Here is a 25,229-nt window from a genome sequence, read left to right on the forward strand (position 1 = left end):
GAAAAAAATTATTACAGAAAGTAAGTGTATTACTTTCTTAAGGCAATTGAGTAGCATGTGAGAATGCTATTCTTGACCGAAATTTTTCCGATGGTACACGCTTTTATCTAATTTCGAATACTAATTAAGATACTCTTGTGTTGGTGATAAATAATACCGCACTATAAAGCGTTTCTTTGTTAATAATGGCTGCATAAATTCCAACTATAAACATTAACATTCGCTGCGTGTATATACACGCTGGGTTTATACTACCGGCTAGTAACTTAGGAGCGCGAGTTTCAGATACACCTCTGACCTACCAATCCGTTTCGAACGATCTCGCGTGACAACTGTGGCCAGCAACTTTATTGCTTTAATCATTACTTTCACTAGTGTCCACTAAGTTTCATAAGTCGTTACATATCAAGCTGGGGACCGCATTGGGGTTTTAATGTTGCATAAATTTTAGATCATTTTCGCGTTAAAATTTTTCTACAGCACTGCATATCTAGACAGTGTTAGTACTCACGCTCACTTAACGATTGCAAGGAAGAGTCCATCCTCACTAAAGGAATATATTACTTTTTTATATGACTTATTAGGAAACAAAATGCAGATAATAAATGCAGATAAAACGCAGGAGATAAAAGCATTAAAAAAAAGCGATTTCTTTGTTTACCGAGGTGCCTTTCGTTGGATGGTGTAGTTTCAGCTTTGATACGAGCTACTGCAGCGTTGCACAAGCATTCCAAATCAGCGACAGATAGAGAGTTTAGAGTAGGTAGCGCTAACTGAAGCGTCTTAAGTTCGGTAGACGAGAACATTTCAGCACAACACACATTGCATCCTGTAAACTCTAGAATAAAATGAACACAGTCCAGAAGGTACCATAGACACCAAAATAAGAGTTTGTATGCTAGCACCCTGCCGACCTTTTTAGAACAAAAACAATATATCTGAGAAGAGTTGTTATTATAGTAGAAATAAAAATATTTTTCTATGTCCTAACGTAAACTGGGAAATAATCTATATGTTTAACAGATGTCTAAAAAATTGGCAGTTGTGTTATGAATTTGTGATATGCCTAGACAGAAGAGCTTTCAGGCTCTACATAATAGTTACATAATACAATTTGAAAATTACGAGAAAAAAAAAATCCTTAATTGCGCCAAGCGCCAAATATAGTCATTTTATAGGAACACGAACACACACGGATGTTTCCGTATTACTTGATTATTCGCCCGCTTTTATAAGCGGCTTAATATATGCAAGCGATTTTGAAAGCCAAACATCAGTTCGATATTGAGACAGAATAACGGGAGTAGTAAAATGGATCAAGATTAACATAGTAAAGATTGTTGTTGCACTACGGATGATAGACACGGAACGCTTGCTACAGAGTTACAGGACAACTAGAACGTAATAGTGGATCCCCTAAATCATGATAACTGAATAACCCGAACAATGTAGCAAAATTATTAAAGTAAAGCAATCGACCTGCTAAAACAGAGTAATCGATAACACAGGAAAGTAAGCTAACTCGAACAATGGAGGAGGCTTACTGAAACGGCAAAAATTGAACTAGGAAACCGGACGTAACGATAATGCAGATAGGCCAATAAGCTGGTAGAACAACTCCACCTACCTTGGTTTCGGCAGGCTTAGGTTATATTTAGAAAATAACTAGGTAGTGTTGCGTAGATTTCCGTGTACGTATTATATGGATGATGTGTAAGAAAGTGGCAAATGCATGAACCTTGATAGGTCACTGTCAGTATTGTTGATACGTCGGTGTTGATGGGTTGTGTTGCCAGTTATCACACAGATAAAATGGCGATAACCACTTGCTACCAATACGCGAACGATTTTGTACTTAGCATTATTGACGTTTTAATTTTGAAAATTATATTTAATATTGTGCTAAGTTTTATCACCGTAACCCAAATGTTTGTCTTAGGAACAGCGAAAGTTAAAGAGCCAACAGAGACTCTGAATTCCTGAAGCTACTAATAATTTCTTACTTTATATCAAATTTAGCTCAAAACTTCTTAACCTATTTTTTGTATAATAAAAAAGGACATTACAGTAGGAAATAAAACAAGTGACCGAAAAGAAACTTATTACATCTTTCAGGATTAGTCTTACAGGGTTCAGTCTTTTTCAACTTACAAATACCGCAGGTAAAAAGATTGTCCGCAGTTATAACACGGTAAGTCCAATAGTACTGTAGAGGTTTCGCAGTGATGAACTAGTCGTAGAACATCGATTCCTTTCATGCTCGCTTGAATGCTGTACGTGGGAATCTATTTCATAGGACTTATACTTCGCTGTTTCTAATAAAATAATTGTATTTGCTTTTGAATAAAAGTTTCTATTTCTTCATCGTCAAGTTCAATTGTCGTGCATTATGAAGCTATTTCCAAAAGACGTTTTTTTTTAAATTTTTTCAGGCCTTACAACGTTTCCAGCTCTACATATGCGCAATACGTTATATATAACCTGTTCATCTTCGGACTATGGCAGCTTTCCGATACTTGGAATGTGGGTACACAAGTTGGCATCAAACCCTTCGTTATTAGAAATATATTAAGGCATAATATAATAAATAAGGCTGTCTGCTTGTCGCTCCAAAAGGTCTCTATAAAATCAAATATCCATTTCGCCTCTAACACTCCATGGTCCAAATCTCAGTTTTTTTTACTAACTGCCTTTAAGTCACTGCCAAAAATTCGATATTTTAAAGCAAGTAAGTTTGTCAACTGGCGAGTAACAGAGATCTGCATTGAGCCAAGACTTGACCCCCTATTTTGAACCGATTCATTTTAAAATTACTTTTCTAAGTTTATGGGAAACACACTGTCAACAAAAAATGCACTTTATTTTCAATGTTTTCACTGTTAATGAACACAACTTGCATCCTAAGAATATCTAAATAAATAAGTGATATATTGTACAATATATTCTGCTCAATCATTCGGGCGATCATTAGCATTATCAACGCTGTTCCATGATGAGGGGACTAATTTTTTTTTTTTTTCGATCACCATTGTTCAACGTTTTGGCAGCTCGTAAATACGTTTAATTAGATAGTGCGGCAAGTCCACAGTTGAAGGTGAATATAACGTTTTGTAATGAAAAAATAGATTACCGGTTTCATTTCAATCCTACAAGACTAACCGTAAAAGCTTTCTTGATAAGAATTAACACTCACCACTACAAGGAAATCGCTTCCCTTCTTAACTTACGGGCTCGTTTAGTTTTGTTCTTGTCATAAATCTTATAATACTTTCTATCTCACAAAACTATCGTTAGGACGTTCTTTTTAAGATATATTATTTAAAATTTTATGCGTAATACTTCGTAGGTCTGAAGAAAATTTTTTATTACTCCACCAAATTCCACCGAGCCTTCTCCTTCAAAAAAAAAGAACATCAAGAAACAGAAATTCCCCAAAAGGCATCGTCGAGTCAGTCACTATCCGACATACTCACTCCGTTTAGCATTAAAAAACATGTACACTATTAAATTCTTATAACGCCATAATGTGCTAAGGGCCAACCGTATGTCAGTTTTCGGAACTAAGTGCACCATTGAATCATATCGCGTACGGAAGATTTATTAGGTCAATTCATCCCTCAAATATTTAAGTCCAACGTATTTGTTGCATTAAGGTGCCTCCAAATATCTTTTACTGACACATCGACAAAGATATTGGTAGTGAAAACTTATAGTCTTGATGAGCTTTCAAAAAAGAGCTCGGTAATACTTTTGCTGAAACTCCTGGTAACTTTTGAAGAGAACACTCGTAATAATTTATATATGGAAGCACAAGTGGTACATGGCTGTACTGAAGCTGCCAGAACACTGACACAAGCGTCATTCTAGTTCACCTAGTTCAACATTTACTCAATTGCAAATAGGTTGTAATAGTCTGATACAATCGAGAGGCTTGCTGTTGGAATCTTAAACCTAAATGCTTCGAGTTTTACGTATGGTATCGGCGTTAGGCGTTCCATCGAACGGCCAGCTCTTAGTACGAAACAAAGTGTATTTATGCCTGGGTTCGAATCTAAACCACCACATGTTACCCATTAAACTATCAAGTAGACAAGATGTTGAATCTAGAGGATACACTCACAGTCAGCGTCGGCCATCCATTGGTCAATGAAGAGCTCGGATTGTAAATAGCTAATTAATTGGCCAAGAAGATCCGCCGCAAACACTCATGAATAGCCAGACATCTTAAATGTGTAGCATTTTGTTAAAAATTAAAAGCCACAGTTCTCCACAGACTGGGCAGATCGCACAAAGAAGCATAAAAACAAAATTGTTCCTCAACACCTCTCTTGGTATCGAACAATGCTCAGCCACAATGACATCTTCTAGGTGGCGCAGGAATGAGAAAGAAAATGAGTAAATCTCCATTATAAAAAGATTACAAATGACTTAGACACTTTTGTTGGGGAGTTCTTGATGACTCAAACCTATATTTTCCCTTACGCATTCCGAGCAACTAAAAAAACTAGTCATTTCATATAATAAAATATATGCTGACGTCGCTTATTTTTAACTTAGCTACCCTAAAAGACTAAGGAACGTCTTTGTATGCCAAATTCTTTTGTAGACATTTATAGAAAACACACCGGCTCAGATACTGTTCACAACGGTCAAGATTTGTGCAACAAATAAACACTTTACGGCTGCTACGGACAAGAGAGCCATGTGCAAAAGGTGCACCTCTACTAGCTCGGGTGCCTATCTTCGAGTCTCCCAACGCCGCAATCTAAGAAATCTCTATGCTATGCTGGTGATTACAAAGGTTTATGAGTGGGGTTTACGTTCAACTTGCAGATGGGGTTTTATTTCGTTATGTCATTTTCGGTGGAGCTCTTGCGTTCAGCAGAATAGGTGCGGTAACCATTATACCACTCGGTTTATATTTTTAATAGACATCATACTCTCGCTCATCCCCCTTTGCACTTTGGTACCTGTGCTTGTTTTCTTATTAAGTAATAAATATTACTAGGATTGGTGTAAAGATTTAAGACATTAAAACGCTTATGTCTTTTAAAATTAGAAGGAAGAAAAAGAGAAATAAGTAATAGGACAGGATCTTTGAAGGTATTTCTCTTAAATTTATCTTTAAGGTCGTATATTTTTGCATAACCGCAACATAGTAGGCTCGAAGATGAGAGCATACTATGTTAATTCAAGTGGTGAATAAATACTAAGCCAGGGGGCCAAAAATGAGTGCTCATATTGGAATAACTCGCTTTTGATAATCAACATGTACTTTAAAATGAACCGTTATGGTGATAATGACTGGTACCATATACAGTATAGATTTAAAAAATAGTCATTAGGCAAATTCCATAAAAAAAATAATAATTATTATTAAGATTATCTATATTATAACTCATTAGCATAAGCTCGGGAATTAGCGCTCGCAAAATACATGGCAACTGATTGAGCGCATGATTCACAATTATCAGGGTCGACTCACCTCAGTGGCTTGCAATAGATAAATTACTTTTACTTCCATCGCTTAATATTCACTCAAGTTGGCATTTCAAGTCTTGTCTTTCAGTCTAATAAAATTCCTAAGTTACTTCAACTAAATTCTAAATAATATTCAGTCAACTTAAACATGTTTATGTGTTGGTGAATGCAATGTTAACGCTACAAGCATTAAAACGCTTCAAGAGATTAACTTTTCTACTCTTACTGATAAAACGTCGGCATGGGTGCACATATAACTTGTTTTTTCGGTTGTCAAATGCAAGGTGCACATCTTCCGCGCTTTATTTGCTCAACGGATATATGGAAGGAACGGAATCCGATTGGCTGCTTGTAATTTCTGTTTCTGATTTCACTCCTTTTATAGAAATAGGTACATTATTGGCCCTATAGATAACAACTTTTTACCAAGTTAAGGCTGCAGACTCCGAGTTAACCTCTAGAGGTTACCCATCCTGTGCGATTTACCACAAAGTGTCTGCATTTTAACAAACATGGCGATGTTTGATAACAAACTCACTATGTCAGCGCGCCGATCGGCGTTCTTAATGAACGTCTAAGAAATAGGTGTCTATGAACCCCAAATTAGTGAAGACTTGGATATCCAGTGTTTATTGGTATCTTCAATAAGCAGATACTTGCAGTAAAGTATCCTACACTAGGATTTGATAGATATATGTGCATTTGTTATTAGATTGACATATCCGTTGACATATCCAACACTAAAAACGTTTTAAAACTACAGTCTTACGTTGGCCGTTCTGTATACTGTTTATTTAAACGAGGTAAGTCGCGTACATAATGAGCAGGACTGTCAAGTATGCACATGCCTATTCAATGACTTTATCATTATTGCATGTATACCGATATAATATTCCTCGTTCCCGCAAAAGGTTAAAACCCGCTGTATATACTGTCCTGCCGTATCTTCATAAAAGTGCCAAAAAATAGGATCGTAATTATAATGCGCGAAGGTGCTTTTATATCAAGTTGTTTATTAGACCCCGAATCTTTCTCTTAACAATCGTATTTAATTCTACCAAATTTCCTAGTGTTATAGTGCTCTAGCGGTGTGCCTCTGGCTCCTCAACGTCCCATGTTAGTATAGAACACATCATTCACGTCGCACAACAATGTCGCTTTTGTTCTAAAAAAAACTTTTTTTTTAAGATCATTGAGGCCATCATACTTGTTCCATCTGTTCCAAATTTGTCTCGCTGGATTTTTTCTTTTACAAACAACAAAAGGACTTTCAGAGGTACTAATGATGCTGTGAAGGCAGCTATTTGGAAATCTGTTAAGTAAAGGAAAGATACTTAAAGCTTTCGCGCGGCGACTAATCTGTGGGCCAAGTGTGCTAAAGTTTCGGAATATTTCAGCATATTCTTTATGAGCAATACATTTATTTTCGTCCGTAACCTTCTCAAAAAAATATTTAACGCTTATGGCTTATATTAGTCTAAGACGAATTCATTACATTTTATTAAAAAGTTGCATATTTTTTTTACCAGAAAACTGAGTATTTTTAAAAAATTACTTTTATCAAGCGTTAGCAGAATGAACTCCCGTGATGTCTCCTGCGGGTCTTAGTTCAAGTCAGTTCTTTTGATCTGGCTATGGTTCTGTTTACGAGATTGCTGTCTCTAACAATGAGTCTTAAATACTTTTTTGTATATTTATCTCTATAATATAGACCCACTTGCATATAAGAGCCTCAAAGAATCATAATTTACATAGTTATCGATATTTGATTCTATATAGAGATGCGGCTACCGTGTAGGTTACCTTGTCGTTGGGAAGGTTACCATGATTAAACTCTGTAAACTTCTTGTAGCTTATAGTAAATTGAACAAGGTAATGACGATTGAATATCCCAAATCCTTTCCTTAACATAATATCTACTTAATAATGGGCTAGGTCTTTATATCGGTTTCTCTAACAGTTTGTGAGAATTTCCTTAAAAAAAATTAATGGATTGTTATCTGAAAAATTATTGTAAATGTATATTGGGGAATCGTAGGAGCTGATACGATATGCATTTTGGTAAAAATTATTGTTGGAAAAAGACAACTTATTCGGAAAGTGACTTACGTAAAAACGATTTTTTATTACTCATCCTATGTCTGAGATAAGCATATAAGAAATCATCTTGTTACCCTGCTGAAGCTATTCTAATACTCTATTTTAGGGACTAGATTATGTTACTTCGGTAATTGCATCGCAATTGTTTGGGAAGCGTATAAATCTGTATAACCGCGAGCCTGGGTATGTGATGGGTTGATATCTAAGTTTTGTTTTAAATCTATTCCTTGCCTGTTGCAAAACACCACAAATGATGAAGATTTGTGATATGAGTGATACTGTCATTTACCTGGCGCCATTCCGCAATCCTACCATGGCCTTTTGTAGGACCGCCGCACTGCGGCCGCTTTTCGCGTTACCAAGGATGTAGATATCGTCAGCAAGGACCTTGTAAGCTACTATATGGAAGAAATGTTGTCTGATACTAAGAAAAAAAAGCTGATGACTAGGAGCCCCAGTATTGCACAGGACCGATTTATATGATATGCCTTTTTGAGTAGCATGGCTTTGTATATTTAACTGTACTCATTTTAGGATGTAACATAGAACTAATCGCAGGTAGCTTGTTTGTTTGCTTGACGGGGTAAAAACCTTGAGGCCACATATTTGCACTGAGCATTGACTAATTATATGGGCGATGATGAATGGTTGAAGTATATGTAATGATACATCTAAAAAACGTAAATTTTCATGCAATACCCAGAACAAAAGCTTGTGTTAAATGAGGCTTGCTTTTTAATCTATTTTGAGATACTTAGACAGCTTCGAGCCTCTAGATGAAAAAGACCTGGAATCTTTGCTTATCACAGGCACGAAACTATGCCTGTGAAATTAGGTTTTATAAATTAGAAGTCATAAACTAACCGAACATTTTTTCTAAATAATTATTTGAGCCGATAATATTGAAGTTACTATTTCCCTGTCGTCTGACAGTCAATTTAGCGCGCAAAAATTGAAACGCTTTAGGATTACGGGTTGTTCATTTCAACAGTTTTTGCGGTGATTTCTTGTTTTTTGACTACCAACCACGCTAATACATACATAACCCGTGTTGTTATGCGCGAGACATGAACAACGTGAATGTTGACAGCCATTGTTCCCGTTGATAGTGGGCTCTTCACAATATTTCTGCAGCTTCTTTGCCAATATCCTAACGATGCCACCCGTTTCAAGGAACCAAAAAATGTTTCTGATTAAGTAATGATATCACTTGCTAAATAGTTATCAGTGAAATTTAGTTAGAGTGAACCTTATATTATTAGATGTATTGACATTGGCTGATTAGTCATATGTATATGCCTAATTGTGCTCAATTTTCATTGTCAAGGTTAGTACAACAGACATTATCGAAACTGAGCTATGACAGCTGAGAAAACTCAACATGCTTTTGTACGAACTGTTAATAGGCTTTTCAGATATTGAGACTATATAGATAACGGGCATACGATAACGGTTGGTAACTTGGGGCATTTCGTTTTACATAGTTTGCTTACATTACATTAACTCCTTCAAATTGAAGATTGTTGTTTTTGACACCTTGTCTTGGCACATCACTGCAAAAAGTAGTCGCAAAATAATCAATTGTTTTTCTAAAAAGATTCAGACTTTTAATTCAATGGGCACTACCTCATGCTAATTCTTTGATTAATTTCTAAATTCATGCACAGCCAAGAAGATAAAAACTCCTTTTCTTCTATACTGTTTTTATACTTTCAAGAGTTAAATATTAGTAAAAAACAGTGGGTTTGATAAATTGGGCTACCGTTATAATTAAACTTTAGTTACTGGATCCATGTGCTTCTATAGGATCATTTACTCTAATTAGTGTTCATATACGATTTATGCTCTCTAAATTCCTTACTTTACATAAGTGGTGTATTCATCTACTACCGTTCCATTAAAGCGGCATGAGCGGCTGCCTCAGCGGCAATACCTGCCTAGCGGAGGAAATTTCAAATTAAAGTTATTAAACTGCTAAGTCTTTCTCCTATTTGGAAAACTTTTGCAGCTAAAAAACGGTGTTTATACATCGTACATATTGCATTCATCATACCATATGTTTTTTGACACACATAATCTAGCAAGTACAAGAAACAAGACATATTTAACGAAGTTAGTCAACATCACAATTTCCGTGTTCCCCATAACTTTTTTTATACAGGGTGCATTTTAATGAGATCTAGAGCTTTTTTGTCAATCGTACAAATATGAAGTATTTTAGAAGACCTAGTTCTATTTGTAGTTGACGTCATGCTTTTACTTGACTATTTCATGCTTAATATAACTATATCAATATATTAGACTGTAGTGAACATCAGTTTTGAGTACGTTATCTTTGTCTGGTAACTTAGGTAAAGCCCCATTCAGCCAGTTAAAAATGTGCAAGCAGAACTTGTTAACTGGTCACATAAAAGTTAGTTTTACTCTTCAAGTTATATATGTCTCGTAACGAATTTTGGCATTGAGGCTCTGATGAAAATAAAATATACCATTAGAAAAGCTTTGCTATAAGCAAACGCTAAATATGAAGGAGTAGCCTAAGCTAGACGTTCTAATGGTAGCATGTGTCTATCTAATTGCATTATGTGGGTTTTCATTTAAAGGGGCAGATCAGAACCACTTCGATGTTCCTGTACAATCTGACGCTGCAGCGGGCTACTGCGATAACCGCTTCATGTCATGGGAACTTTTCTGGTCACAAGCAACAAGAGATAGCTGTAGCGAAAGGGAAAATTCTGGAAATACTTAAGCCTGATCCGAATACCGGGAAAGTTCACACAGTTTACGCTACGGATGTATTTGGTGTAATTCGCAGTCTCGCCGGGTTTAGGCTGACTGGAGGGAGTAAGGACTACCTTATTGTCGGTGAGTTAAAAAATCTCAATTATTTTGATACCATAAATCTATTTAGAACTTGCATGTGCCGAAACAGAGGAGTAGTGCTTACCTGATCTTAGCATTCATTATATATGATCTTTGAAACAAAATGAGATTCGTATCGTAGGAGCAACAAAGGCTTCCAAGATACGTTTTCTTATTTCAATATAAAAATGGGGTGTCTGAGCATATGCTTTTCGTGTAAAAACGAAGAGGTCGATCGAATTTTTATGCCATTGGAAGCTCATTTGTAATCTACGTTTGTTTTGATAAAACGAGCAGGGTTTCTGTTACACACAGGTAAAATTTCATAGCAATTTGATGCAATCTTGAGTTTTTCGGTGAGGTTATGTTTATAAATTAATCGTTCTGTATTCAAAATGAAGTAACGGCCATGCATTGGGTATTCTGCGGAAAGTAAAATCAACGAAATAGAAACCCTGTCGATGTTGCGGAATGTTTATGAAAAACATACATTAAGTAAAGTTCAGGCAAACAGGTTGTTCATGCTTTTCGGAGACGGATAGGAATCCACCGAAAACAATCGTCATCCTGGAAAGCATATGAGAGCGACCATCGACGAGAATGTGGAAAAGGTGAGGCGACTCAGGCGTGTCACTTGCTAAACCATCACAGAAAACTGACACGAAAGGCAAGGATTGTCTCATATCAGACCGTTTTTACTTACTATTTAGACGTTAGAAGTCTTACAAAAGAATTTGTGCCGAAACGATTGAACGTCCAGCAGATGGACAGCCGCGAAAAACTGGGTTGCCTAAACCTTTTGGTACTTTAAGAAGAGCCAAGCTTGCTTGAACATATTATTATAGGTAACTTGACATTGGCGTACGACTATAACGAGGAAGCCAAGATATGATTTTCTGAGTATTAGTTTAAAAGCGAATTCCAACTAAAGAAAGTCACACGATTCCATGACGTCCGTCTTTTCGGTCACCAATGGATTATAAATAATTTTTAAGAGAATTGCTCCACTCTATCTGATGCGGAAGGTTAGAACTGTGGCAGAAGTTCCGAGTCCTCTATCACATCAATGCACTGGCCCTCAGAACTCGTACAGCTTTTTTTTGAAGGAAAACCAATTGTCTGCGTTGCCTCAATTCCTGTTCATATTGGACTTAATCCCCTACAGCATTTTCCTTTTCCCAAAATTGAAGAAAAGTTCGAAGCGGAAGAGTTTCGATAGGATAGAAGAAAGAAAAGAAAGATCGCTGATCGAGCTCAAAGCTATCTTGTCGATAGAATTCAAAAAGTGTTTTGGGGACTGGAAAAAACTCAAAGCATACGTATATTGCATCCGGCGCGAATTACTTCGAAAAGGAAAACTTGAATTGGGATCATCTAATGCAGAACCAGCGTGAATCTTTTGCTCAACTCAGTCTCAACAGTTAACAGCGCAAAATGAAAAATAAAAAACCGCCAATCAGAACAGGCAAAGCCCACTGCCAGCAGCAACAGCATTTCTGAGCCAATGGTATGAATTCGGTAGCCCCGTTTGCAAGTTTACAATTCTGTTCAAAGTAACCACGAAAAAGGTGATATCTCTCATGCTTCTTTTTCCTCTATTTGAGATAACAAAAAAGTCAAGATTTAAATAATATATCAACCAAATCTTTTCTCTCTGTGAATGTGCATGCCTCCTGTGTGTTTGCCATCTGGATAATGGGCGCTAAATCGTTAGCAACTTAAGAGCAGGCTAGCAGGTGCTTGCGCACTTCATAGCTTCCGTAGTAGTTTGTCCAAAAAAACTCGAAAGCCAGATTATTATACTCTTTTGACGTCTAGCGAGTAAAACTGGATAGCTTTCTAATAAATAAGTGAAACCTTTTTGGGAACATACTATATCTAGAAAAGAAATTATATTGAGTTTTGCGGAAAGTTCCAAAGTAGCAAAAATAATAATACACTAATAAATGGTCTCAAGAAGGTTAAGGATATTAGTATCCTCTAGTTTATATACGTATATATATATAAACGTGAAAAATACCATTTTACATACCTCTTTGAGGGTTCCGTTTGCCTTTCCTTTGCCGATTTGTCGTTTTTTAATGGCCCTTCCTTAACTCTACAATATTTTGTCCTCACTTTGCCCAGATAACAGACCTTGCTTTCCTTTTGCTATATATATATATATATATATATATATATATATATATATAACTTCTTGTTCTACTTATATGTAATGTGGTTTACGTCGGGATTGGCGCTTGAACTAGTAATTCCTGGTTCTTTGACTAGAAGTTTAGGCATCCGAGCAACTACGCCGGCGATGCGAGAGAGTGAGAGTAAGTTATTTAAAAAGAGAGGTAATGGTGTCGAGTAAATGATCAAAAGCAGATAAAGCTGTCATATTAGTGAAGGCTCAGCAGTTTATTAGTGTTTATTTACTTGCTTTTCTGTGTGTTAGGTTCAGATTCAGGTCGCATCTGTATTCTCGAGTTCAACCCAACCAAAAATGTCCTGGAAAAAGTTCATATGGAAACCTTTGGAAAATCGGGATGTCGGCGAATTGTTCCAGGCCAGTATCTTGCCTGTGATCCCAAAGGGCGTGCCGTTATGATTGGTGCCGTGGAAAAACAGAAGCTTGTCTACATCCTTAACCGAGACAGTAATGCCCGTCTGACGATATCGTCACCATTAGAGGCACATAAAAGTAACACTTTGGTCTATCATATGGTAGGCGTGGATGTTGGATTCGAAAATCCGATGTTTGCGTGCATTGAGCTCGACTACGAAGAAGCTGACAATGATCATACAGGGGAGGCTGCCAAATCTACACAACAAACTCTTACGTTCTACGAGCTTGATCTTGGTCTGAACCATGTAGTCCGCAAGTACTCTGAATCTCTTGAAGAGGCCAGTAATTTTCTAATTGCCGTGCCAGGAGGTTCAGATGGACCGTCAGGTGTGCTCGTCTGCTCGGAAAACTTTATAACATATAAAAATTTTGGTGATCAACCCGACATCAGATGCCCAATTCCACGTCGTAGGAACGATTTGGATGATCCAGAAAGGGGCATGATTTTTGTGTCTTCTACACAGCATAAGACAAAGTCCATGTTTTTTTTCTTGGCTCAAACTGAACAAGGCGATATATTCAAGATCACACTCGAGTGTGACGAGGATATGGTAACTGAAGTTAAATTGAAATACTTCGATACACTTCCCGTTGCGCAAACAATGCATGTACTCAAATCCGGATTTCTCTTCGTTGCTTCGGAATTCGCCAACCATGCATTATATCAAATTGCGCACCTCGGTGATAATCAAGACGAACCGGAGTTCTCATCGAGTATTCCACTGGAAGAAGGAGACACATTTTTTTTTGTACCACGTGAACTTAAGAACCTAGTGCTAGTCGATGAAATAGATTCGTTGGCTCCGATAATGACTGCGCAGGTGGCTGATCTCACAAATGAAGATACACCCCAGCTATACGCTGCTTGTGGCAGGGGGCCACGATCATCATTAAGAGTGCTTCGTCACGGTCTTGAAGTGAGCGAGATGGCTGTTTCAGAGCTTCCCGGCAACCCAAATGCTGTGTGGACTGTAAAAAGAAGAGTGGACGGTGAGTGTGCTATTAATTGGAAAATTAAGATTAGGTAAGTATTTGTCTAAACAGGTTTGCCTAATGTGCCTTATTTTGTCTTGGATACTTATGACGATACATAAGTGCGTCAGTTTGAGTGAGCGGGATTTCAACCATTCAGTAATGAAGTCTTAGACGTTTGATTGGCCCGTCCATTGTGGATCTTACTAGTACCGTTCAATATTACTTTATAATCGTGAATGCCATTTTAGAGCTTACAAATTCATATATTTGGGTAGGGCCCAAATATATTAATCCGTAAGCCGAACTAAAATATATTAAAAATAATAAAGATAACAAAGTTATAGCATCTTGGACGTCACTTTTAGCTAATACATGTATTGCATCCATCTGTTCCTTAAGTTCTTGTTCACAAGGGACTTTTGGCCATCTAAGCGCTATGAGTGGCTCATGGTTTTTGCTATGGGTCTAATATTTTCGAAAATCTTTAGGCTCGCTTAATTAGTGCCACAAATGCATATTTGTACGCCGAACCTTATTAATTTAAATTTACGATATTAATAAGGTGTACGCGTCTTTTTTTACTTAATGAAAGTGTGAGACACATTAATTCAGAAGTGCTGTATCTTTTGTCTATTCATTAGTTTTAAAGCATTTTCGCTCTAAGACCTAACAGAATCCTAAATAACTTATACTACGCACCGGATTCGAAAGCAGCAGTGTTTCTATGCATGTGTTGTTATTTCCTTTTTTCAATATGTCTAAATATTATTCTGGGAAAACGTCTTCATCAGTTTTTGTGGTGGAAATTCTTATGATTTTGGCACCAATAAATATCCGTACAAAGATATTCAAGTCCCTAATGGAGTGTATGGTATTTGAGCATACTACTTTATAACTAACCAAGGACTAAATTTAAATTTAATATAATTTAAGCTTTTACGAACCTTGAAAAGGTAATATTTCAAGAGGTAGGCTTCCGTGACACTGATATGCCACTTTGACACTAACGGGGGCACCGTTCGTTTCGAATACATAACACATAATATAATAAACTCAAACACAATTTAAAAACATTAGCAATGACCACTATCCACAAAAAACACCACATTGATTGGATTGACTGGGCTGGCCCAGTTTCCACATAAAATAGTTATAATAATGCTAATACTCCGAGTTCCCACTGAGTTAAAAATATTGCATGATATGTTTTTTTTTTTGAGTATATATATATAGAAGTATTTTTGTCTCTATATCGCAAGATCAGAAATATGCTAGGGTCCAGCATTTTGTTAGTTAAACATTTTGGATCTACATTTTGGAAGGAAAGCAATATCTTACTTCGGTATTTTGGAGATGTTGTATTATTTTATAGGTTTTGTTGTGTCATATATTGCTCTAGCATTACGGCCTTTTGACTGCCTTTTGATTTAACAGCTTGCCGAAATATCAGCGAACGAGGTTCAAAGTGTTTTAAGTTAGCCTTATGCTGCAAATTATGTAATAATCTGTTGAGAATTTAAAGTTTGACACTTTTTACCCGAGGTTTTTACATTTATATCCATGTTCTAGAAATGCAGTTTGTACATTATTCACATTTGGCATAAATTAATTCTTTAATCACTAAAATTGAGTGTCTTCATTTTTAAGACGATTACGACGCGTACATCGTGGTGTCATTCATCAATGCCACGTTGGTATTGAGTATTGGTGAAACCGTGGAAGAAGTAACGGACTCTGGATTTCTCGGTACAACGCCAACACTGGCGTGTCATCAAATTGGTGATGACGCTCTTGTTCAAATCTATCCAGAGGGAATTCGACATATACGAGCTGATCGGCGTGTGAATGAATGGCGTACTGCGGCCAAGAAGCAGATTGTAAAGTGTGCTGTTAATCAGCGTCAGGTGGTAATCGCATTGTCTGGTGGGGAACTCGTTTATTTTGAAATGGATTCCGCAGGTCAGCTTAACGAGTACACAGATCGCAAAGAAATGAACGGTGATGTTCTGTGTATGGCGCTCGCATCAGTGCCTGCAGGAGAACAGCGAACACGCTTCCTCGCTGTTGGGCTCGCTGATGAAACGGTACGTGTAATTTCCTTAGACCCAGCAAGCTGTCTGGCTCCTCTCTCCATGCAGGCGTTGCCAGCAAATCCGGAATCATTAGCAATTGGTAAGTTATGGTTCATTCATGAAGTTAAAATTCCTACACATTATTTGGTTCTCGTTTACTTTATCATAATCAGGTCATAACATAATCGTTTCACAGTATAACGAAAACCATACACAGTTCGCAAATACAATTTACCAAGACAATAAATTGTCTTTTTTAAGATCTTCGGTTGCTTAAGAAAATTTTAATATATTGGTAGTCTTGACTTAACTACTTACTATTTCTACAAAAAGCACCGACTTAACGTTGCGGCTTTTTTTACGTTACAGTTGATATGTCTAGCCACGACGAAGACAGTGAACTTTCCGCGCTATACCTCAATATCGGTTTGCTAAACGGGACGCTACATAGGACTGTTCTTGATGCCGTTACCGGTGATCTTTCGGACACACGGATACGTTTCCTAGGCTCTCGTAGCGTTAAACTATTCAAGGTGAAAATGCAAGCGACCGATGCAGTATTAGCGATGTCCTCTCGATGTTGGCTATCGTACTTATTTCAAAACAGGTTTCATTTAACGCCGCTTTCATACGATTCACTCGAATACGCGTCAGGGTTTTGTTCAGAACAATGTCCCGAAGGTATCGTCGCCATTGCAGGCAACACACTGCGTATTCTTGCACTCGAAAAACTTGGCGCCGTGTTTAATCAGGTAAAACATGCTTTAACTTGCGCGTTTATGCAAAATATATTTTCTAGTAGATAATATAAGAAAAAAAAAATATTTTTTTATATCTCTTTCTTTTAAGCAAACTCTTATTTTAAGATGCTGTTTCACAAATAGTGTAGTTGAAAGAGTTGAAAAAAGCGATGCCCAAATATATGTATTCTTATAGGAAACAGTGTAGTTTTTTTGTTTTTCTCCCTTTTAACCATTGGATCTTATTAGCTTTTCTATTTATTGCTTTTCTATAACTCTAATTAGCTTCAATGGTAACAATCTTTCTTGACAAAGTTTAGAAGTGTAGCACATTCCGTTTTGAATTGAAGATATATTATATAGGCCTTTAAAATAGAGTTATCTCTCATCCATATATTTGTTAAGTCATTTTTTTTAACATTATGTCAAGCCAATAAATTGTTTTTCCCCGTAATACCGTACTACCTAATTCACCTTAGTACATTAACTTGCTTGGAAAAAAGCTAATTTTAAATTACATCATAATTCTGAAATAATTATTTTTCAATGTGAAATTGGCGACCTGACTGTAGCTGCTTACTGCTGTCGAATAGGCTCTTGGTCGGGGCTGACAAGCAATCGGTCTGATGCCAGACCGTATATTAGAACCTACTGAGACAAGAATTTTAGTTCAAATTTGATCATGATGTGTAAATGTTTAAGCCCGGTAAGGAAATCGCCAAAACAGTTATTCATCTGACAGACGTGATACTTTAAAGCAGCTAGCCGGGTAGTATTTCGAACATAGCCTGCTAGAGCAAGCTTTAATAATAGTAAAACTAACCGTTTAATAACATTTATATTTTATTTAACGTTGCGTAATTAGGTCAGCAGTCCCCTTGAAATGACACCAAGGAGGTTCGCCATTGATACCAAGGCGAGAAAGATCATTGTAATTGAGACGGAACATAACGCATACAATGAGCAAATGAAAGAGAAGAGGAAGCAACAAGTTGCTGAGGAAATGGTCAGTATCGCTTGTTGCCATACCATGATTTCAATCATAATTTAGGGCTTCCGCGCCCGGCTCATTGCTCAGTAACATGACAATGATGAATGTATCAATTAATTACTACAAACATAATTTATCTTTCTATAGTATATTTTTATTTAGTCAAGGGACGCTTTATAGGCTGTAGAAAATGTGCTATGCATTGCATTTTCATGTCAACCAATTATTATACTCACAGACGAGTTATAATGCAAGTATCAGATCATTTCGCAATGTTGATAAAGTGTGATCTATAAAAAAATCTACGCATCATTATTTATTTTGACTCTGTTAATCTAGATGGGCTATTTAAGATTTGGTACATGAGCCAAATTTCACACAAGTAAATTTAGGCTTTTCTGTTATTACTTATTGTACTTATTGGTAATACTTATTGTACTTTACTGAGTAAGCCACGTTAGCGCAATGTGACATTGTTGACAATAGGTCCGAACATCAACAACTAATGCATGCTCCTATTTCATTCAATCATATAGCATTTAGTTGTACAGGCCTCAGTTTAAATATCTAACTGGTGTGCCAGTATATTAAAGATACGTGATAACCTGAGGCAATTAATTGTAACCTGTAAATATATATACCCGCGATTTTATTCATTAGAGATATTATTGACCTACGGCCGATACAAAGTTCTTTCGATTATATCAATAGCAATTTGTTGCTCCTCAAAATGTGACAAATTATTAGCCAATAGAACCAGCCTACGCCTATCAATGGTTCTAACGATGCTTGACTCGTAAGAGATTGTTCGCGAATCTTCACGTTACGAAATACGTGACGCAAGTCTAACATAGCTCATTAATTCGCTTATCTTTTGTGTGGTCTGCCAGGGTTTTGTGATGACTGTGTTTAGTTCCTTAACTAGTTGAGCCCTTTGTAATTATTATTGGTTATTCCTGTAAATGCGAAATCACAACCCTTAATCGAAAATGTAGGCGATATACTACATAAAGAACTGTTTCGAGGGTTACGTTGACACTGCATCAAAACTGCCCCCGCTGCAAAACGTATTTTATTACCTTTTTTTGATAGCGAAGAATAGCAATGCCTATGTGTACCTAATGCAATTATGCTGAATCGCACGCCCATTATTGAATATATCAAGTTCACAGCCTCGACGACGGCGCATTAACTGCCAAGTTTTCCATGGGTACTGTTGATAAGCTTCTTGCGAGGAGTGGTGGAAACCTTATCGTTTGATTTTCAAATGAAGCTTAAACACATTACGTAATAGAATCTTCTGGAAGGAGTGTTTCGATTGAGCTCTAGAGCATATCCGCAACCGCCAAGGATGTTAGCCAAAGAAGGACAACAGCCAGGGAGAACTTCTGCCGGGGCATCGACTATTTCGCCAAGGTGAACGTGCTGTATCGCCAACAAGCTTCCATGGTCCCAGCAGTTGTGAATACCTATCGCTTTGATCTCTGAGATGGTTAGATTTATAGCAGGCATGTCCAATGACGTTGAGGATTCGAAGTAATGCGATGCAAGGAACCTCACCGCAATATGAAATCCTCATCGACATGTGCACATTACAGCAAAATAGTGTACGTGACAGCCAGGGTTGATTAGACAGCAGCAAATGGTTTCTAAAGAGAAATGGGAATCTGTTAAATTATATCCGCTGGGCGATAGCGGATACCGGCATCAAGATAAAAACTCTTGCCTAAGAAGCATATCCGATTTATGGTGAATTGATACTGTAATATGACTTTATCAATAAATACATATTTCTTTTTAACCGTTAATCATTGTTTTAATTTATACTAACTAGCAAATAGTTTAGTAGCAATAGTTTAGGCCCCGTCCTTTGCACTCCACTTTTTTTATGTCGATAAACCCTTAGCGCTAGCCCGCTCGTGTTTGCGACATTCTAAAGAATAGTCAATACCTATTTGATTGATAATGCAGGTAGAAGCTGCCGGCGAAGAGGAGCAGGAAATGGCCGCTGAAATGGCTGCGGCATTTCTTTCAGAAGATCTTCCCGAGGCGACGTTTGGCGCACCACGTGCAGGAGCTAATCTTTGGGCTTCGCAAATCCGGATTATCAATCCTGCCGATTTATCAACAGTCTTTAAGCTTGCACTTGAGCAAAATGAAGCTGCTGTCAGCTGCGCATTGGTTCACTTCAGTGGAGGCAAAAATGACGAGGGAACTCTTTTGGTGGGAGCGACCCGAGAACTACAGCTTAATCCGCGAATTGTAAAGAGCTCTTCGGTACGTGCTTACCGCGTCTCAGATGACTGTACGTCGTTAGAACTTCTCCACACTACTCCTATGGATGACGTGCCCCAAGTCATCTGCCCGTTTCAAGGGAGGGTTCTTATTGGAGTTGGCAAGTGTCTTCGCATATACGACCTTGGGAAGAAAAAATTGTTACGAAAATGTGAGAACAAACACATCCCCAACCTCATTGTTACCATAAATGTTATTGGAGACCGTATAGTTGTCGGCGATCGCGAGGAAAGCTTTTTCTTTGTCAGGTGAGGTATGGTGGATACGCTTCATGTCTACAAAATGCCGTCATTCGTTTATGCAAATATTTGGACTAAACCGTATGAGCCCTACACGCCGCACAGTTGTAGTAATTATCATTTATGTAACAATGATCTATTTTTCAGGTACCGTCGACAAGAAAATCAGCTAAATATATTTGCAGATGACTTTTCTCCTCGATGGACGACTGCGTCTTGCATGGTCGACTATAGAACGATTGCCGGCGCTGATAAGTTCGGCAACGTAGCTGTGCTAAGATTGCCGAGTGAAGTATCAGATGAGGTGGACGAAGATCCCACAGGAGTGCGAAGTCTCTGGGATCGCGGATGGCTAGGAGGGTCTGCTCAAAAAGCTGAGATTGTTTGCGCCACCCACGTCGGTGAACTGGTTGTCTCATTGCAGAAGACTGCGCTTATCCCAGGCGGACCAGAGGCTATCGTGTATACAACACTTGCGGGTGGAGTTGGTGCGCTTATTCCTTTTAGCACAAAAGACGAGCACGAGTTTTTCCAGCATCTTGAAATGTATATGAGGACAGAACATCCACCTCTCTGTGGACGAGATCATCTGTCGTTTCGAAGTTACTACTTTCCGGTAAAGGTGAGAACTCATTTATGCGATTTTGTACGTATTTACTTATATTTTTCTTTATAAGAAGTACTCGAGCGCTGCAATTTAGCTTATTATTTTTTCCTGGATTGTTACGTCCCCAGTAATACTAGGATGATTGCAGGACTAACTTTACGAAAGCAAAGTTTTGGAAGCATCATGTTTTGGGCTACATCAAACTTTGTTTTCCCACCAGCATTTTTAAAACAATGAATCTTAGGACAAGCAAGTTCTGTATTTTGTGAATGCTGTCTGTTAATACAAACATGGGAATGTGCTTGAATCATATATTTTTGCATGAGTTATAAAATTATACCGATTTCGAGGTGAAAGGTACCGTCTGTCGGGTAATTAATTTTGATGCGCCATTGTTTTGAAGGGCTGTCCCGACGGCATGGCTATTTCTGGAAGCTCAATAAATTTATTTAATTATTATGAATGCAAATTTCTCTCCGTACTTATCTACGTAAAAGAAGATAAATAAGTCTATTTATATTTGAAAAAAAAAGATACAAACTAGCTTAAAATTCAATAGTATTTTTGTTTCTAACTATTATATTTTATTACCGATAATTACATAATGTCAACAAAAATATAGCATTCCAACCAAGAGTATCATACTTTAGTAGAACTTATGGCAGTTGCTGTATCACCATAAAACTCTTATAAAACTATTTGAATTCGTACTAGACGTCTTTCGTAAAATGCATTCATTTAAAGTTTTAAAGAAGAACGAAGTGTTGACTAAACTTTACACCGCGAATATATCGCATTTACGAAATTAATCCTGCTACCCTCGAAGTATTGCAAATGAGAGCGACTCACACAAATATATGTATATATAGGGACATGCAAATTTGGACCTAAAAAGCTGTTTCTATCTTACTAACGAAAACAAATACTTCTGTAATTTTTTTTTCTATATTTTAAAAGCATCGGTTTTGATAGTGGTTCTTATTTGATATAACTATCATCCACGGAGGTTAAATACTCAATTAAGGGTCTATACCACCCATTAGTAATTCTAGTTCGCAAACAACTTTTTTTTTTAATACTAACCGTGTGCCAAACGATACTGGTAAGTTTAGCTTGTCAATGTATCGCTTAAATACGGTAAATACAAAAAAATTCCAACCAAATTAGATTTTGAGTTGATAGCGTACCAGAGATCCCAAAAGTGCAAAGGCTCGAGACTGTCACTAACTAGAGTAAATGAAACGACCCAAAAAAGTTAACCATTCATTTGGGACTAATAGCCTGCTCCTCAAAATCGCCGTTGGTTTATTCATAAAAAAAAAAGCATGAAAAACGCATGAAGTCGTGCCCGTTAGGCACGACAATCGGACGGCATAGTCGAAGGCCAAAGTCTTAAAATCTTGAAAAATCCAAAAATGAAATGTGATTTATATTCAACGCATCGTGTCCATTATTACAGTACAGATTATCGCTGTGCAACGATTTTTATTTAGTTTAGTTATGCGCAATTTTCCTGTCAATTTCAGAAAAAGTTTCAAAACTGGGCAGTTCAAAAGAGAGTAATTGCTTTCTAAAATTTTATAATGGATATGAACCAGGGACCTAGTACGAACGATCGTTTTCCGCGTCCTGTCTCAGAACTTGTTAAGCAATTGCTTCATACATCATTACACTTCACTGCAGCTTACTAATTTAACGTCCTCACAACATATGCTCCAGCTTATATTCAAGCGGTTTAATTACATAGGTTATGTGTGATAAACTAGCTGCGTAACGAGCTGATATTTACGACTGCTGCATCCGACAAAGTCTGCCGGGATTTGAATGCCTCACCCTGTATGCCTTGTCGTGCACCATCTATGAAAACAGAGAATTATGGCGAATACAAATGATCCGAGGCGTTTCCGCCACTGTCGCTACATAACGATGAAATGATATAGTTGGTGAGACGAAAGCGTATAACTGAAACCAAACTGCCAAGATACAAGTCAAAAATGGAGTATGAATGAAATGGTTGGCCAAGCTGAAAGGCCAAGACCTGTGATGGAGCGTTTAAACGCAGAAGGGCTCGAGTTATTACCGAACTCATTACTTCTAAACTAGACGACACAAAAGATTTCGAGAAGCATCTCCGTGTGCATCAGTGCACGTGATCTCAGTTGCTAAGGTAAAAGTTCCGGTTCGAGCAGGTAAAACGAGCGTGGCAAAGCCACAGCGGTAGCACGAAAATGTTGGAGATAATTGCTTAGCTCTGCTTGGTGAATGGTGGCAAACACATCTAGGAAGCGCAGCCAAGTGTTTCGGGGCGCACCAACAATTCTAAATGAGTCGGTGGCGATAGTTATATAAGCATGAGGTTCTGTTATAATAAATCGTCTCTGTGTCGGTGGTAGTATGAGTGACTCACTTTCTCTGAAAACTTACTCAATAACTAAGCGATGCCCCTATTGAATGCAAAACATCGCCATATCCCATTCCTTACTGTGCAAAACATGGTATACAAAAACGACTGAATGGACCGTTACACCTGGTTCTAGAAATATATAACCAGCATGGTTTTAAAACATATGTAACATAGGTGCAAGTATGTCCATGCTAGAACTTGCAATTAAAAACATCCTACTCACAAAAATTTACGGAGTGTGATTCTATAAATCTCTGAGATAATCTAAAGCTACACCTGTAACAACTCATAGCTTCAATATTTGTTGTTACGGCTCTCTGCGAAGTATAGCAAACGGTACTGAATATAGGTAGAGTGGAAATGTTACGGTATTGTACGCTTCGAGGTGATAGTCGAGCGTAAACCAAAAATACTATAAAAGTTGAAAAAAACTCTACCTTGCTTATTATTTATTTAATTTTTGTTTATATAAGCAGGAAATATACGAACAAGGTGGATTTCGAACCCCTTTTTAGAAATAAAGTGTAAGACAATGTCAAAATCCCGAAAACGGTTAGCCAAAGCAAAAGGTTTACTAGGACACTTTGCAAATGCTGCTAGCAATTTCGCCGCAAAAATTATGCTTACAAACTTTTTTCTTTATTCTCGACCGTTTTCAAAAAGCTAAGGAAATTAATTTAATAAGCAGCTTGTGTACGACAAGACTCATGAAAACAGAATAGCATAAAGTAGGTGAGCAAGTATAGATAGACGAAGCTTCTGTGGTGATATTATAGACAGAATAGTATTGTTTTTTTTTGTATATAGAACATCTAACGCGCTTATTCGTTTTTTTTCTATGCTTTGCCGGGATGAACTGTACAGAACATAATTGACGGGGATCTGTGCGAGCAGTACAACTCATTGGATGCGGCCAAACAGAAGCAAATAGCGGAAGACCTTGACAGGCAACCGCACGAAGTGGCCAAACAGCTTGAAGATATTAGAACCAGATTTGCTTTCTAAATTGTATTTTGTAGAAGCTGTATTATTATATTGCCGAGAGAACATGGTGATTAATTATGTGAATATTCTGCGTTTTTCTTTATTTTTTCATGAAATGCGAATAAAATATTTGTATCAGTTTTATGTGCTGTTTTTTATTACACAACCCTTGCATGTCACTTACATTACTGTTATGCGAAACATTGCAGCTGTTTTGAGGCACTTTAAATGCAGGATCTTAAGTTTGACCTGCGCAGGCTTCAAGTCAAGGCGACGCAGTGAGCTATTAACTGTGCAGTAATTTTTCCAAGGAAGACAGGCTCCTCAAGTAGTTGAACTGTTTTACTTTCAGGTTTTCACTTGCGAATAGCGCAGTTCATATTTACTTACCATAGTAAGAAAAATTATTGATCTGGTCTTATTCATCGGTAAATAGATATCACTCTAATTTTTAGGGATCTATTGTGTATTTTTGCATCCGCCACTTTTTCATTTGAGAATTAAAATGTGAATGAACAATGAAAGTGAACAAATGATAATAACTCGGTGATGAAAAATTTTTTAAATATTTTGCGAACTTTCGGCAGCATACCTACAGCAATATCCAAAATGTAACCATAATTTAAATTATGATACACATTGCCGCAATTCTTTTATTAAATACGCCATCTTGTAATAAATACTTTCTGTGATATATATATATATATATATATATATATGTGATAAATACATTCAGAAACATAACTAAAAGATAAGACAAATCTTTAAACTGTGAGCGAGATGTCGGATGAATTTTTTCATAAGAGTACGTCAAGGTCCGGCCAACATGTTGCATCAGCCGTAAGCTTGTCTGCAATTACATTCTCCT

General features: G+C 37.2%; 1 protein-coding gene and 1 long non-coding RNA gene across 2 annotated transcripts; one reads left to right on the forward strand and one right to left on the reverse strand.

The window, feature by feature from the left end:
- Positions 1–670: 670 nt before the first annotated feature.
- On the reverse strand, positions 671–5,901 carry LOC111260767 (uncharacterized). The gene is made up of 2 exons (XR_002680539.1): positions 5,486–5,901; positions 671–838 (listed from the first exon to the last, which is right to left on the reverse strand). It is a non-coding gene; the product is annotated as an uncharacterized LOC111260767 (long non-coding RNA).
- Positions 5,902–6,033: 132 nt separating this feature from the next.
- On the forward strand, positions 6,034–24,505 carry Sf3b3 (splicing factor 3b subunit 3). Its single transcript, XM_022833742.1, has 9 exons — positions 6,034–6,284; positions 10,185–10,446; positions 12,884–14,044; positions 15,677–16,201; positions 16,471–16,853; positions 17,707–17,847; positions 19,804–20,375; positions 20,514–20,988; positions 24,242–24,505. Exons 2-9 carry the CDS (start codon positions 10,206–10,208, stop codon positions 24,380–24,382), a joined length of 3,639 nt encoding a protein of 1,212 aa, XP_022689477.1. The 5' UTR covers positions 6,034–6,284; positions 10,185–10,205; the 3' UTR covers positions 24,383–24,505.
- The last annotated feature ends 724 nt before the right edge of the window (positions 24,506–25,229 follow it).

This window comes from Varroa jacobsoni, unplaced genomic scaffold, assembly GCF_002532875.2.
Source record: "Varroa jacobsoni isolate VJ856 unplaced genomic scaffold, vjacob_1.0 scaffold_473, whole genome shotgun sequence".
Classification (NCBI taxonomy): domain Eukaryota; kingdom Metazoa; phylum Arthropoda; class Arachnida; order Mesostigmata; family Varroidae; genus Varroa; species Varroa jacobsoni.